Source organism: Choristoneura fumiferana, chromosome 26 (assembly GCF_025370935.1).
Source record: "Choristoneura fumiferana chromosome 26, NRCan_CFum_1, whole genome shotgun sequence".
In the NCBI taxonomy this organism is placed as follows: Eukaryota; Metazoa; Arthropoda; class Insecta; order Lepidoptera; family Tortricidae; genus Choristoneura; species Choristoneura fumiferana.
In genome coordinates this window covers 7,058,758-7,072,162 of record NC_133497.1, presented here as the reverse complement: position 1 = coordinate 7,072,162, position 13,405 = coordinate 7,058,758, and the positions used below count along the sequence as shown (strand labels likewise).

At 39.4% G+C, this 13,405-nt stretch overlaps 4 protein-coding genes across 5 annotated transcripts; 2 read left to right on the top strand and 2 right to left on the bottom strand.

The window, feature by feature from the left end:
- Positions 1-1,095: 1,095 nt before the first annotated feature.
- Positions 1,096-3,713, bottom strand: LOC141442587 (uncharacterized). Of its 2 annotated transcripts, none has more exons than XM_074107606.1 (3): positions 3,044-3,660; positions 2,474-2,521; positions 1,096-2,367 (listed from the first exon to the last, which is right to left on the bottom strand). In XM_074107606.1, the coding sequence occupies exons 1-3, from the start codon at positions 3,255-3,257 to the stop codon at positions 2,186-2,188; spliced, it is 444 nt and encodes a 147-aa protein (XP_073963707.1). In that variant the 5' UTR covers positions 3,258-3,660; the 3' UTR covers positions 1,096-2,185. The 2 variants fall into 2 exon arrangements, with proteins under 2 accessions (XP_073963707.1, XP_073963708.1); XM_074107607.1 differs by having other exon boundaries at positions 2,254-2,367; positions 2,452-2,521; positions 3,044-3,713.
- An 88-nt stretch (positions 3,714-3,801) lies between these two features.
- On the top strand, positions 3,802-7,587 carry LOC141442586 (peroxynitrite isomerase THAP4-like). The gene is made up of 2 exons (XM_074107605.1): positions 3,802-4,034; positions 4,382-7,587. The coding sequence occupies exons 1-2, from the start codon at positions 3,893-3,895 to the stop codon at positions 4,741-4,743; spliced, it is 504 nt and encodes a 167-aa protein (XP_073963706.1). The 5' UTR covers positions 3,802-3,892; the 3' UTR covers positions 4,744-7,587.
- Positions 7,588-7,718: 131 nt separating this feature from the next.
- On the bottom strand, positions 7,719-9,138 carry LOC141442589 (transcription initiation factor TFIID subunit 10-like). Its single transcript, XM_074107608.1, has 2 exons — positions 8,793-9,138; positions 7,719-8,075 (listed from the first exon to the last, which is right to left on the bottom strand). Exons 1-2 carry the CDS (start codon positions 8,981-8,983, stop codon positions 7,856-7,858), a joined length of 411 nt encoding a protein of 136 aa, XP_073963709.1. The 5' UTR covers positions 8,984-9,138; the 3' UTR covers positions 7,719-7,855.
- Positions 9,139-10,727: 1,589 nt separating this feature from the next.
- On the top strand, positions 10,728-12,695 carry LOC141442615 (ADP,ATP carrier protein). The gene has a single exon (XM_074107633.1). The coding sequence runs from the start codon at positions 10,969-10,971 to the stop codon at positions 11,869-11,871; it is 903 nt and encodes a 300-aa protein (XP_073963734.1). The 5' UTR covers positions 10,728-10,968; the 3' UTR covers positions 11,872-12,695.
- The last annotated feature ends 710 nt before the right edge of the window (positions 12,696-13,405 follow it).

Sequence of the window (13,405 nt, the reverse complement as noted above, 5' to 3'; positions counted from 1 at the left end):
CCTACAATAATCTAGCAGGCCTGGTAGTCCAGAAAGGATCGTCTCCGCAGGACGGAACTCTTCAACGGTTAATAACATCGACTTGAAATTTAGAATACGAATGTAGTTTGGGTGACAATGCAAGTACAGTCAACAAAAATTACAGTCAGCAAAAAAGCTTGTATTAAAAATGAAATTTTTATGGTAAGGTTATTTTATTTATTAATTTACCTATGTACGGAGAATCAACAGCTGAAAACACAATATATGTAGTAGGAATAGCAACAAGAAAACACTATAGTTAGGTATATTACAAACTAGACGTTTTACATTTTGTTTTACTACAGAATACCAAATATTATGCTGGTCAAATTAATTTTAAACTTGCCTTATTGCTATTTAAAATAGCGCTTGTGCGTACGCACACACACACACACACACACACACACACGTTTTTATTTAATTTTTCGTTATTTTAAAATAAGGTTTTGAGAACAACATTCCGATAATATTAGCTACGCTACTCAATGTATATTAACATACCTACAGCATGATAACACCAGTCATCTGAAGGTCGGAGACCTGGTGACCTGACTGACACACACACAGGCCCTCCTAGTTCGGGCACCAGTCCCCTCCACGCGAGTTTTAAATTGTCTTGTGATTTTATTGGGATTGTTTGTTTTATGTAACGTACAGGCGTCCGAGTTGTACAGTATGGAGGAAGCTGAATCAGGTACAGTCAACGTCATAAATAAGCGATCATTTCTGTACCTTGTCGCTTTCAGTCGTTACACAATTTCGTATGGCTTTTCAAACATTACGTTAAAGTGACAAGGTACAAAAGTGATCACTTATTTATGACGTTGACTGTACCAGGGTGGAAATTTTGTGCCACTAATATTATGTTGACATCCTGAGTAGCCAAAGAAAAATAGCGAAATTAATTATGAAAAGGTTCCACCCGTTTCCTCGACTGTTCCTTTGGTAGCGGAAGTACCTACTTACCTAACGCTTTCAAGTTGCCACTGACATGACCAAATCAACCAGATGTACTTACATCGGGATGGCATCAAAACATTACATAATAACAATATTGAAATAAAATGAAGTAGATAAGTAAATAATAACCTTTATTAAGTTATTTTTATATGTTATCTTTCTTTACTTTCTTCTATAAGAATGAAACCGCCTTACATTTGCGCATCGACTTACTTTTAAATATGTAGTACGGAATAAATGAAAGCCCATGAGAAAACCATTTATCTGCCTTTATGTATCATTTTACTTTGACTCATGGGTTTTCTTTCATTCTCATCTACTCGTAGCTATACTTAAGTTGCAACTGATTGATTGTTTCACGTGTTATTTTGCGGAGGTCCATACCGAGCACCACAATTACATTTGTGCGACCATATAGTATATAACCACAGAAGTAATAATAAAGAGGTCCTCTTATTATTACTTCTGTGTATATAACAGTGATGGGCAAAGTACGGCCCGCGGGCCAACTCCAGCCCGCGAAGGGATTTAATCCGGCCCGCCGACGTTTCTTCGAAGTGAATAGTACCTACATATGTGGCCCGCGATCATAATATAATTTAATTATTTAGCAAAAATATAAAAAGTATAAAATAGGACGGTGTAATTCTGGCCCTCCTCTAAAATATCTGTAACTTTCTGGCCCCCACGAAGAAAGTTTGCCCACCACTGGTATATAATATAGAATTATCTGCTCGTTATAACTTAACACCTTCACTGTCCGGGTGCCCTCAATATAGTCATGAAAATTTTCCACTACCTATGAGTTCACAACTTCAGACTGTCCCCAAAGTGATCGCACACTTGGACGTGTGACTTTGTATGGGGACAGTGAACGTGTTAATGTCTTAGCGAAGCGATATGACGCCAGGTGAAGTATTGTATAGGTGAAAAACTTAAGTAGGTAGGTAAATGACCTATTGTATGTAGTAGTAAAGTAAACGTGTCCATATAACAAATTGACGTTCCTATTTCGCAAAAATGACAACTCTATATTAATTCTGTGCACTACTAGTACTAGGTACTACAAAGTCTAGGTACAAATAACAAATCATTTATAATAAGTACTTAAGTTTTTCACCTATATTTCGTTGTATTACTGAAGTAAGTACGATGGACTTTACACCTAATACGAACTAGTTACTGTTTACCTACGGCAGTATTTTTAGGCACTGTAAACTTTGGTTTTGGCGAAAGTAACTACACCCCTTGGTCTCGAAGTAAGAACGGGCGAAAAGTTTTTAATTTTTCTAGAGTTTTCTAAAGGACGCGATTGTAGTTTCTTTATTGGTTCTGTTGCTCTCGAGGTGTTTACGCTGCTTCTCTTAGAGGAACGTCCGTAGCGGCCTAGAAAAAAAAACGACACAGACAATTAATTTATTTACATGCAATAAAACTAAAACCCTTAAATTGGTAGCAAAGATAATATACCTATTAGATTCTTTGGACTTACTATTTTTCAACCACTGCACTTTTCTAAATCGATAATCACTCTCGTTTTCTGCAATATATAACGTAAATGTAATAAAGTGCTAAATTTTGAAGACTACGAAGCGCAAAATTCGAACTTCGTATCTTGCCGTCCCGTTGACGCTTATTTTATTTAATACGAGAGCGAGAGAGGCGGAACGACACGAACTTCTATTTTGAAATTTCGTAGTAGCCGAGCAGATATGTTAAAAAAATTCAGGAGCGAGCTACAGGGTAGTACAAATACTACCAAGGTACAGGTAGTTAGGTACAGCCGAGTTCATAAACTTGTGAGCAAAAATTTGATCAAAAATATCCGAACACGACTCTATTCTTAACGGCGCACAAGCGTGTTCAGATAGTTTTGATCATATTTTTGCTCACATGTTTATGAACTCGACTGTACATTAATGAAAGTTAACATTTAATTACTACCTTATAACGTTTGATTTTTCATTAAGTAACTTACAAGTGGATATACCTTGCTAGTATGATGAAAGATAATAACGATATGCCAACTAGTTAGCTAATCTAGCATTTTGAAAATATATACCACATATTGTTTTTAGTTTCTCCGTCAATGGCCTCAGCATCAAACTAATGGGACGAATCTTGCTGTCGGCAATGAAACCATACTGAGTCATGTCGACGGACGCTGTTCCTTGGTAACATATCTTCTGTATAAAATCTTTCGTTTTTATTGACATGGAATTGGTGTCCAACTGCAATTTGCCTGGTCTTTTAGCCTTAAGTTTGATTACCTCCATTGTAAATTGTTATTTTTGGACTGCATTTAAGAAATAGCCTGTGGAGTTTTGCCTTTGTTAATGCATTTATTAATCTGTATGAGGTTATTTTATGATAACACTCATTGTTGTTGTTTTTGTGTTTTTTGTTTAGTCATATGGATGAGATTGTCATTTTTGAAAGAAAACAAAAACAAAAAATATTCTTTTCTTCATACGGTGTACGTCTTGGCTGAATGGAAACGTTATTTTGGTCCTTCCTGATGAGAATCACAGAAAAAAGAAGTTAAGTTCCTAAATGTGTATGTTGCTGATAAATAGCGTCCATCTTGATGTTATTAATTTTAATAATTTCGCTTTGAATTTAGGTTTAAAGTTTGTATTTTTTTTAACAATATTGTCAAATCTACAGTATTTCGTAACATGACTCCGTAATTTCAATCAAAGAAATAAATGAACAAAAAATAAAACCGCTTCTATCACTACTTATTGCAATACGGACATTGATTGTTGTTCGCTTGTCACTGTCACTGTCACTGTCAGTAATTTTTTCGTAGTGTGAACTTTCAAATAATTTTACGATTAGGTACCGACAGAACGAGCTTGTAATTAAAAATTATAAAAGAAAGAAAGCAACGTGCGTTACTTATAAGATCATGCCTGGAACAGTAGAAATACCTGAAGCCCTGAAGCCGATATCCTGGCTCGCAGGCCGCTGGACCACGCAAGAGGGGCAAGGGAAATATCCGAATATTCCGGAATTCCAATATCATGAAGTTTTGGATTTTACTTGTATCGGTAAGTGATAAAATAGTTCTTTTTCAAGTGTTCCTCATTAACCATGATTTTAAATGGTACATGCTTTTCTAGTCTATATTGGATTGGCTTGTAAAATTGTAAGTGTACCTACTATACCTAGTGCCATCCACGAAGACGCGTGATTTGTCAAAATTAGACATTAATGACATTGTAACCACGGCACGCGACATCGTGAATGAGTCTACCTATAACTACCTACCGATAATGAAATTGTGGCTTATACCATCTACTAATAATTATTAACATGCTCGCCGCTACGGTATTAACCACAAGCAATATCATAATTGACTATACACACTTAATTGTACCTCCATCCTTTCTTTTAGGACAACCAATGTTTAACTTCTCATCAACATCAACACACCCTGTAAAGCAAACGCCGATGCATCAGGAGCGAGGGTTCCTACGCATCAAGCCAGGCACCAACAACCTGGCGTTTGTGATCAGTCAAAACATTGGCCTGACCTCATTGGAAGAAGGATCTGTCAACCCAGAGAAACAAGAGATAGTTCTAGACACCGTCAATGTGTCTAGGATGTCATTTGCGAAGAAACCCTTTGTCAAAAGATTGAAGCGGGTGTTGAAACTTGTAGATCCTAATACATTAGATGTAACTACATATATGGAGACTGATGATGTGCCGCTAACTGAGCATCTAAAGGCTGTGTATAAGAGAGATCAAGAATAGATTGTTATTTGTATCTAATCTAATTAGGTTACATATTACTTGTTACTTTAAGATTATTTGTAATCTCACTAATATTATAAATGCAAAAGTTTGTAAGTTAGTAACAGTTGTTTGTTACTTCATCACGTCTAAACCACTACACCGATTTAGATGAAATTCAGTTTACAGATAGTTTGATTCCCGGAGAAGGACATAGGATAGTTTTTATCCCCGAAAATTGAATAGTTCCCGAGGGTTAGTGATAAACGAATTTTGCACGGACGGAGTCATGGGTAATGGCTAGTCTTCAATATTTAACTTTGAAACAAGGACAGAAGTATTATAAAATGTATTCCAATATTTCATATAACTTATACTTTTGTAGATTACAAAATGAGTAGATTTTTAGGTTTTATTTGGTAATTTTGGCATAAATAAAGTGTTTATTAAAATCCTTCATTTTATTGAGATAATCAGCCATAAGTCTTGTAATTTACATAATAAACAAAACTACAAAGATGCTCCTTTTGGTGCAGTCACTTGCCACGGTGGCTGCACCAACAGAGCATGCAAAAATATCTGACATGTCCTACCAGGCCTAGAAATAGATAGAATAGTTGCATCAGTCAGATATTGGTGCCGGTGACTGTACTTAACCAAAAGTCAATTGTGTGTGCCATGTACCCAAAAGCACCAGGTGGGGCTCCTTTTACTGCGGAAACTTAGGCAATCTGCTGAAAATCATCATTGTTTATTTCAGCTCGCTGGTCTCTAGAGGGCAGAAGCATGAAGACCGCGACGTGCGTTTATTTATTTATTTTAAAAAGATTACAGAGTGAATTTACAGTAAATACCAAATCAAAGAGAAGGTCAATGTGATGTTGTATGAAGAGCTCAAAGCATTGGCAGAGAGGCATATAGAATGGCAATTACTTCACCGACAAGAGCTAGGCTCTTAACGCATTCACTGCCACCGTCGCTTCTTCTTTTCGTCGCTTTTTCTCTTGATGATGAGAGTCTTCTTAGGTTCAAGGGCAACTGAAAGTTTGCGAAACCCTGGTCTATGGTACTGTTCTGTACAACTGATGGCACGGAAGTGTAGCGCTGACCGTTAAATTTTGCGAATGTGTCAGTCGCGCTAATCGGCGCATGCAATTGCCACGTACGCTCACCCCCACAATACTGTGTAGTGTACAGTCGAATGCAAAAATACGGACTTATCTAACCCTATAAAAGTATATAGGTACCTTAAATTCTTAGGGTCTCCCCACATCATAAAAAACGCTTTATGTCCACGCAATAAGAGCGAAAATGACGTCTTCCCGTCGGTAAACGTCGCTTTGCGTCGGCTGAGCCTATCGGCTTCTTTTTCGCTCTTATTGCGTGGACATAAAGATTTTTTGATCGGCTAAAGCCGATTCCGCATCGATAGGTTTGGGAAGACCCATATTCCGACGTCATAAGGACGTGGTAACATATTTAGAGTGATTCGAATATATACTTATTTTGAACTTCCCTTCACTTTGCGCATTTACGGTCACCGCTACACTTCCATGCCGCGGGCTGCACAGAGAACCGAAGTTTCAAAAAAATTTGGAAAAAAATAAAACTGTCTTTCTTTACTTTTTTTATTCGAAGTTCTTTTGACACTTGTGGCTTGATAATTTTGCTTGACACATTTCTAATATTTATAGATTGTTGGCTAATGTGACAGACAAAGTCGCATTCACTGCCACCGACGCACATATGCGTTTCCGGAACATCGCCCAGTGCCGCTGTCATAATTACGTACATATAACATTTTGAACGCACATGTGCGTCGGTGGCACCAGTGGAAGTAAGGTGGCAGTGAATGCGTTAAGTGACTAGTCCACTCACATGCTTTTTAACCTACTTCAAAAAAGGAGGTTCTATGTTCCAATGTTTGTATTTTTTTTTTTGGCTACTCTAATTGCCTGTCAAAAAATAAATATTTTGTTATATGAATAGAGTTCAACTAAAAATTCAAAGTATGTGAGTGGCTAGTAGGTACTTTTAAGGCCTACTATAAATAAATAGCTGGTATTCGGGATATTGAAACATCCATCCCAGATAGTCTCAGGGCCTACACTACGCACCTTTAAAATTAAACTCAAATAACTCGAAATTGTCTCATTTGAAAATTCAACTAGATTGTGTTTTATTTTGGAACTATTTCGAATTGTTTCAGTTTAATTTTAAAGGTGCGACTAGCTGGCGTGGATGCGGGTACAATCCTATGCACGCGACGCGCGCCGTTAGCGCTGCTGATAGTATTGTTCAACAGGCGTCCACTCGCTCCGTGCAAACCGCGTCAGCTCGGGAAGACCGTCAAGGTGTTTCCACCGGTGAGACGCGACGAGGTAGGGCGAGATGATAATTAAAATTTGTATGGCAATTTTTCAATTCTTTCCCAGCACATCTTCAGTGGAAACAGCATGGATTAATTAGTGAGGATGTGCGATACTAGTTAACACATTTCCTATTAACAACTGCATATGTCTAGAAATGATTTAGGTTAGGTCACAAATAGTTTTAACTGTCACATATTCTGCGCTACACCATACACTGTAGCACGGTAAAAACTCTAGTACAGTATGTCAATGACTGCAAAACTTGTATCTTATTGCGGACAGCTGCCACCCCTGCCCGATGCAAGAGATGTTATGTTAAAGAGAGAGAGAGAAAGAGTGAGAGAGAGAGCGTGCTAAAACCACGCGGTTAGCCGCATATACACACTATGTACGTACATACATAGCCTTTGATGGTCTAAGAGTAAGAGCTTGTTGCTAGTGGCCATAGGAATGTTCACTCTACTAGCCAAAGGACGCCCCATGCATGAATGAATGAATGAAATGAACAAAATTAAAGCATAACTAACTACTCGTGATTTACCAATCTTTGTTACTAGTTTTGATCATCTTTTTGGAACTAAAATTACCTAAAAAAAGTTGTTTGGGTAATGAGTTAAACTAAAGTTAACTAGGTACTCCACTACAGATTTATTCGGCCTTACTAGCAAGGTATCGCAGAAGATATGGTGGTTGAACCGCTCTGCAGCCATGTTCGTCAGTATATTACATCACATACAATATTAAGAACCACTTAATTACCCTTAGACATAATAATGGGGTTTTCTGGCAATGATGCCGTACTCCTGAAGAGCTGGCACCAGGTCATCCATAGTCATAATGTACTTCTTTTCCTTCGGGCCCTTCTGGTTCTTGGAGCTGGATGTGACCTGGCTCGAAGTGCGCATCTTGCAGTGCTGCAGGGCATCATTGGCTACGTCCGAGAGGAATTTCTGGGATGCTAGGGCTATGAGACGGATCAATCTGGAAAAAAGACAAAGGAGTTAAACAAGATAAGAGAGATACGAGAGCCATCTTTGAGAGAGGAGGTTTGTGCATAGCAGTGGGACATATTTAGGCCAAGATTATGATAAGATTTAGCTATCGTAAGGTCGCGGGTGAGCAAGGAAATTCTTTTAGTTCATTTATCAAAATCAGTTAAGCCGTTTTTGAGATATTGAACTTTGAAGTGACAATGTCAGGGGTTTTCAAACTTTTTGTTGGTTAGGTTATATTCTGAGAACCTGTGGCAAGCAGTGGGACAAATAGAGGCTGGGGTGTTGTTGTCACCTCTAGTGTCACACTTAGCTTTTAGTTAGACCAATGAACAATGGCAGCCGGAGTCTCCCGCAGCAGCACCGCATTTACTTTAGTTAAATTAAGGACAAAGAAAAGCTTATAAATTTTGTTAGTGACAGGCAGCATACTATAACTCTTAAATATTAGAGTGAATATTTTATTACTGAACCAATGACTTATACCCTTGGCCTCCGCTAGATGCATTTTCCATCAGGCGAGAGGGTTCAATAGTGTCAGTTCATAGTAAAACAAAACAAAAACAGATTTATGGACACTAGGCTTTATCGAATTTCGTGCATAAGTTCCATCTGACCTACACTTGGCTTTAGACAAGACGGCATAGATCCATAACTCACAAGCATTTATTGCAGAGATAAGGCGCAAAACCATATCTTCACCTACCTTGGGTCCTGAGATTCGAAGCCAGTCATGTTCAAATAGTGTGCCACCACCGAATCTGGTATAGAAGGATTGTAGTTCTCGAGTTGCAGCAAAAAATCGCTAAGAGCATGTCCAGCTCCGTTGTCATCGTCCGCTCCGACTGACGGCGAACCCATGCGGCCCATTTGCATACTATTAAACTTATATTCCATCCAACGAAACTAACGGAAACTTAGTTAATGACTAAAGCTAAGGACGATTAACAGTTAATAAACAATCAACTCGATCTCGTCAATTCACTCACGATAAACAACACGAGCAGCCCAATCACATAGGCCACGAAAAGCACAGATAAATAAACAACAGACAAGAAGAACAACGAAAATAAAATTGACTTGTCAACAAAATGTCAAACAAAAAAATGACGTGTCTAGAAATTTGAAAAACGCTACTCGACAATAGATGGCGTTGTCAGTCAACACTCGAACAATCATTATCATCCTTTGAGCACAGCTTTGAGTAATGAGTATACTCAAAGTTATCATCATATCAGCAGCAGGCTTAGATAATTTAAGATGCCGTAGGACTTCCAATGTTGGACTTAGGCCTCTACCATCACTTAATATGAAGTAATAACATTTTCACGCTGAACGTGGCAACTTCTTTCACTGGAAGCCATGAAATTACCACTATCTTAATCAAAGTAAACTAGTTCCACCCACTTCTCGAAATAACTACTTCGTAGAATGATCACTTCTTGAAATGGCGTTTATGTATAAATTGTTTTCTTTTCAGGTAGTTACATTTAGACTCTCACTTATTTATGAGCATCCTCAGATATTTATTCAATCAATTTACGTTTTTAGGGTTCCGTACCCAAAGGGTAAAAACGGGATCATATTAAGACTCCACTGTCCGTCTGTCTGTCTGTCTGTTTGTCACCAGGCTGTATCTCATGAACCGTGATAGCTAGACAGTTGAAATTTTCACAGATTATGTATTGCTGTTGATAGCAACAACAGAAATACTAAAAAGAGAATAATAATAAAAGAATACTAATGATGTCTAATATTGTACTGTATACATAGATAATGGTACGGGACCCTTCGTGCGCGAGTCCGACTCGCACTTGGTACATTTTTTGGATAATATGACGACGAGCGACGAGTGAAAAGAGTAATGCTGCGAGCGAAGGGGCCAGGCCCAAATTTAATACGTTATTAATTTACACCTTTGTTCGATCAACTTCGATCTAATGTAAATCATTTAAAGATTTTTTTCTTAATAACTGTGGTCATTTCTCATTGTGATCCTATACCACCGAACCTAAAGATTGCAAACCAATTCGATCACTGACATGGGTGAAATTCAAGAAGATAAATATGAGAAAGTTTAGCTAAATTGAAAATACTGCTTTAACCACTTGCTCGGTTTTCGCAACAATTTGAACACATCCATTTAGTTATATTTCAGAACGCAGCTGTAAAATCAATGCGTTCATTTGAAATGATTGCATAACTATTATATCGATTTTCCAAAGCAATAACGAAACGCAGTTTGTGCACGTCATTAGCATGTTGCCATTTAAATAGTATATACCCTGAGACCGAGGTAATCTCATATCTTTAACTTAAAAATATTCCTCCATTGTTGATTATTTTCACTTTTTGATATAGTGGTAATGATTAATTAAACAAAATCAAAAATATTTTCAAAGGAAATTGTTTTATTATTGCGATATGTAACGTACGTCCTTGACAGTTAACTCTTTTTAATGGATCAGCTGATATATTTTATGCAAAGTTTTATTTATATAAAAAAGCAGCGACTGTGTTAATATTTCTTTACGATCAAACTCAATTTTGAATTAAATTTTGGAACATTATTGAGAGGAGATTATAAATATTTAGAATGGCCACACCGGCCTCGTGGTACTTTGCCGCTAGGTTGGTAACATCTGCCCCTTCCTCCTTCTTTTACGCCGCTCCACGGGCAGAACAGCGAGAGAACGTGATCGATCGAATTTCAAAAAAGGCACACACCTACCCCTGTGCTCCCGCGATCACGAAATTACTCGAATTCTCCTGATAATAATCGGGAGTTAGTGTTTCGTGGTTCTCCATCCCGTGTGTGACCTGAGTAGGTACCTCTACCCGCGAGGCGTTCAACCAGTGTAGAACCAAACCCTTCACACAAGATGTCGAACCTCGCCGATCCGGTTGCGTTCGCGAAGGACTTCATCGCCGGTGGCGTGTCCGCGGCGGTGTCCAAGACCGCCGTGGCGCCCATCGAGCGCGTCAAGCTGCTGCTGCAGGTGCAGCACGTCAGCAAGCAGATCGCGGAGGACCAGCGCTACAAGGGCATCATCGACGCCTTCGTGCGCATCCCCAAGGAGCAGGGATTCACCTCCTATTGGCGCGGTAACCTTGCCAACGTCATCAGGTACTTCCCCACCCAGGCCCTGAACTTCGCTTTCAAGGATAAGTACAAGCAGGTGTTCCTTGGCGGAGTCGACAAGAACACTCAGTTCTGGCGCTGGTTCGCCGGTAACCTGGCGTCCGGCGGCGCCGCCGGTGCCACCTCCCTGTGCTTCGTGTACCCCCTCGACTTCGCGCGTACGCGCCTCGCCGCCGACGTGGGCAAGGGCGCCGGCCAGCGCGAGTTCAGCGGCCTCGGCAACTGCCTCACCAAAATCTTCAAGTCCGACGGCCTCATCGGCCTGTACCGCGGCTTCGGAGTGTCCGTGCAGGGCATCATCATCTACCGCGCCTCCTACTTCGGCTTCTACGACACGGCCCGCGGCATGTTGCCCGACCCCAAGAACACCCCCATCGTCATCAGCTGGGCCATCGCTCAGGTAGTGACCACCGTCGCTGGCATCATGTCCTATCCCTTCGACACAGTCCGTAGGCGCATGATGATGCAGTCTGGCCGCGCCAAGGCCGACATTCTCTATAAGAACACCATCCACTGCTGGGCCACCATCGCCAAGACTGAGGGTGGAGCTGCCTTCTTCAAGGGTGCCTTCTCCAACGTCCTCCGAGGCACCGGTGGCGCCTTCGTGCTCGTCCTATACGAAGAGATCAAGAAGGTCTTGTAAATCTAATGTAAGAATTGTTACCATCATTTCGATTGTGATTCCGATCACTGCAAATAGCCGCTCCCCTGAAATCATGTATTATTAGAAGCGAAAACGAACCTAGTAACTTATTTTTAGTTAAATAAAGTGTTATACATTGATTCCAATATGTATTGTTTTATTAAATTATATGTTCAGTGTTACATAATCACTTGACTACACCTATTTCTTATGTCAGTGGTTGTTTTGTGAACTATTGTATTGGTAGCCGAGGCCCAGAAACATTGATGGAATCACATTTTGTACCTTTAATAGAGACTGAGCGATCACTAGCAGAATTGTGCAGTTATGTAACTGCCCAGCTTCATTCAACGCTATGGAGGGCAAGGCCGAAACAACTGAAACCAATTTGCAGTGTTGTGTTCTAGTGTATTTAAGAAGTGCTACATTAAATTATTGTCAAATTGTCTCATCTCTGAGCATTACAGTGTGTGTCCTTGTACTTTGGTTGAGTGTATATTTAGTGTGTTATGTAATACTGACATTGTACTTCTGTGATTTGTTTTAAATCTTAAATCATGTGATTTTGCTGTTATGTAACGAGCAGGCTTAGTATGTATCTTGTGGTATGAATGGCTAGGTACAAATAATTTCTTGGTGCGCATCCAATTGTGTTCCGAGGGCACTCAGAGTAACTCTGTTTTCTGTAGGTAACATTCAATATAATCAGTAAGCGTAGAAGAGGAACATCTCGATTGTGAACATCCTTGATTCCTCGGTGTGAGTTTTTCGTGAGAAAAATATCATGCGTTTCGAGTGATAATATAGATAATGTTTAAAAATTACTTGGATTTTATTTTCCTTGTGCCTTCTGACATTCGACCACTTCACAGTTTGTTAGAATATCATTAAATATCCATTTAACCAAAGCTTGAATTACAGCATTCTGAATTTATGTCATCATTGTCTGTCAATTGAAAGATTTAATCAAGAATACTGACATTAACTGGCCTGCATTATAATAAATTCAGAATGAAATGATTTGAGGTTGTATACCTATCTTTTAGCTGCTCAACCATTATGGTCTCCTTGACTGAAAATAATCGTACAACTAGGTAGGAGTAAGGATATATTCAATTGAGCAGTGTTCCGGCAATGGGTACCAATCTCAGCGAATGCTGGACACATGGCAGCATGCACCCAGCGCTGATTTGATATATTCAAGAGGTGCTGAGTTGATGACGTCATCTGCACCAGTCCGTGACGTCGCGTAGCAGTGAATGGCCGCTCGGTGGGTATGTCACGTCACAATCTAGATAATAGGGTAAGTTATATAACTAACCGGATAAAATGGCTGCCAACTAAACTGAAGCCGATTTAACTGAATAAGAACGTAACGTAGTCAGTGAGTCAGAACTGTGGACCAGACATGTCGATCTAAGCAGAATTTGCCTTGTCGTTTCTTAGAATAGCGTTTTGAAGTAATTAGTACATTAATCAAGATGTTGGTGACGTATTGGTTATTCCACCTTCTTGCTCGCTAATCCTGCCGTGA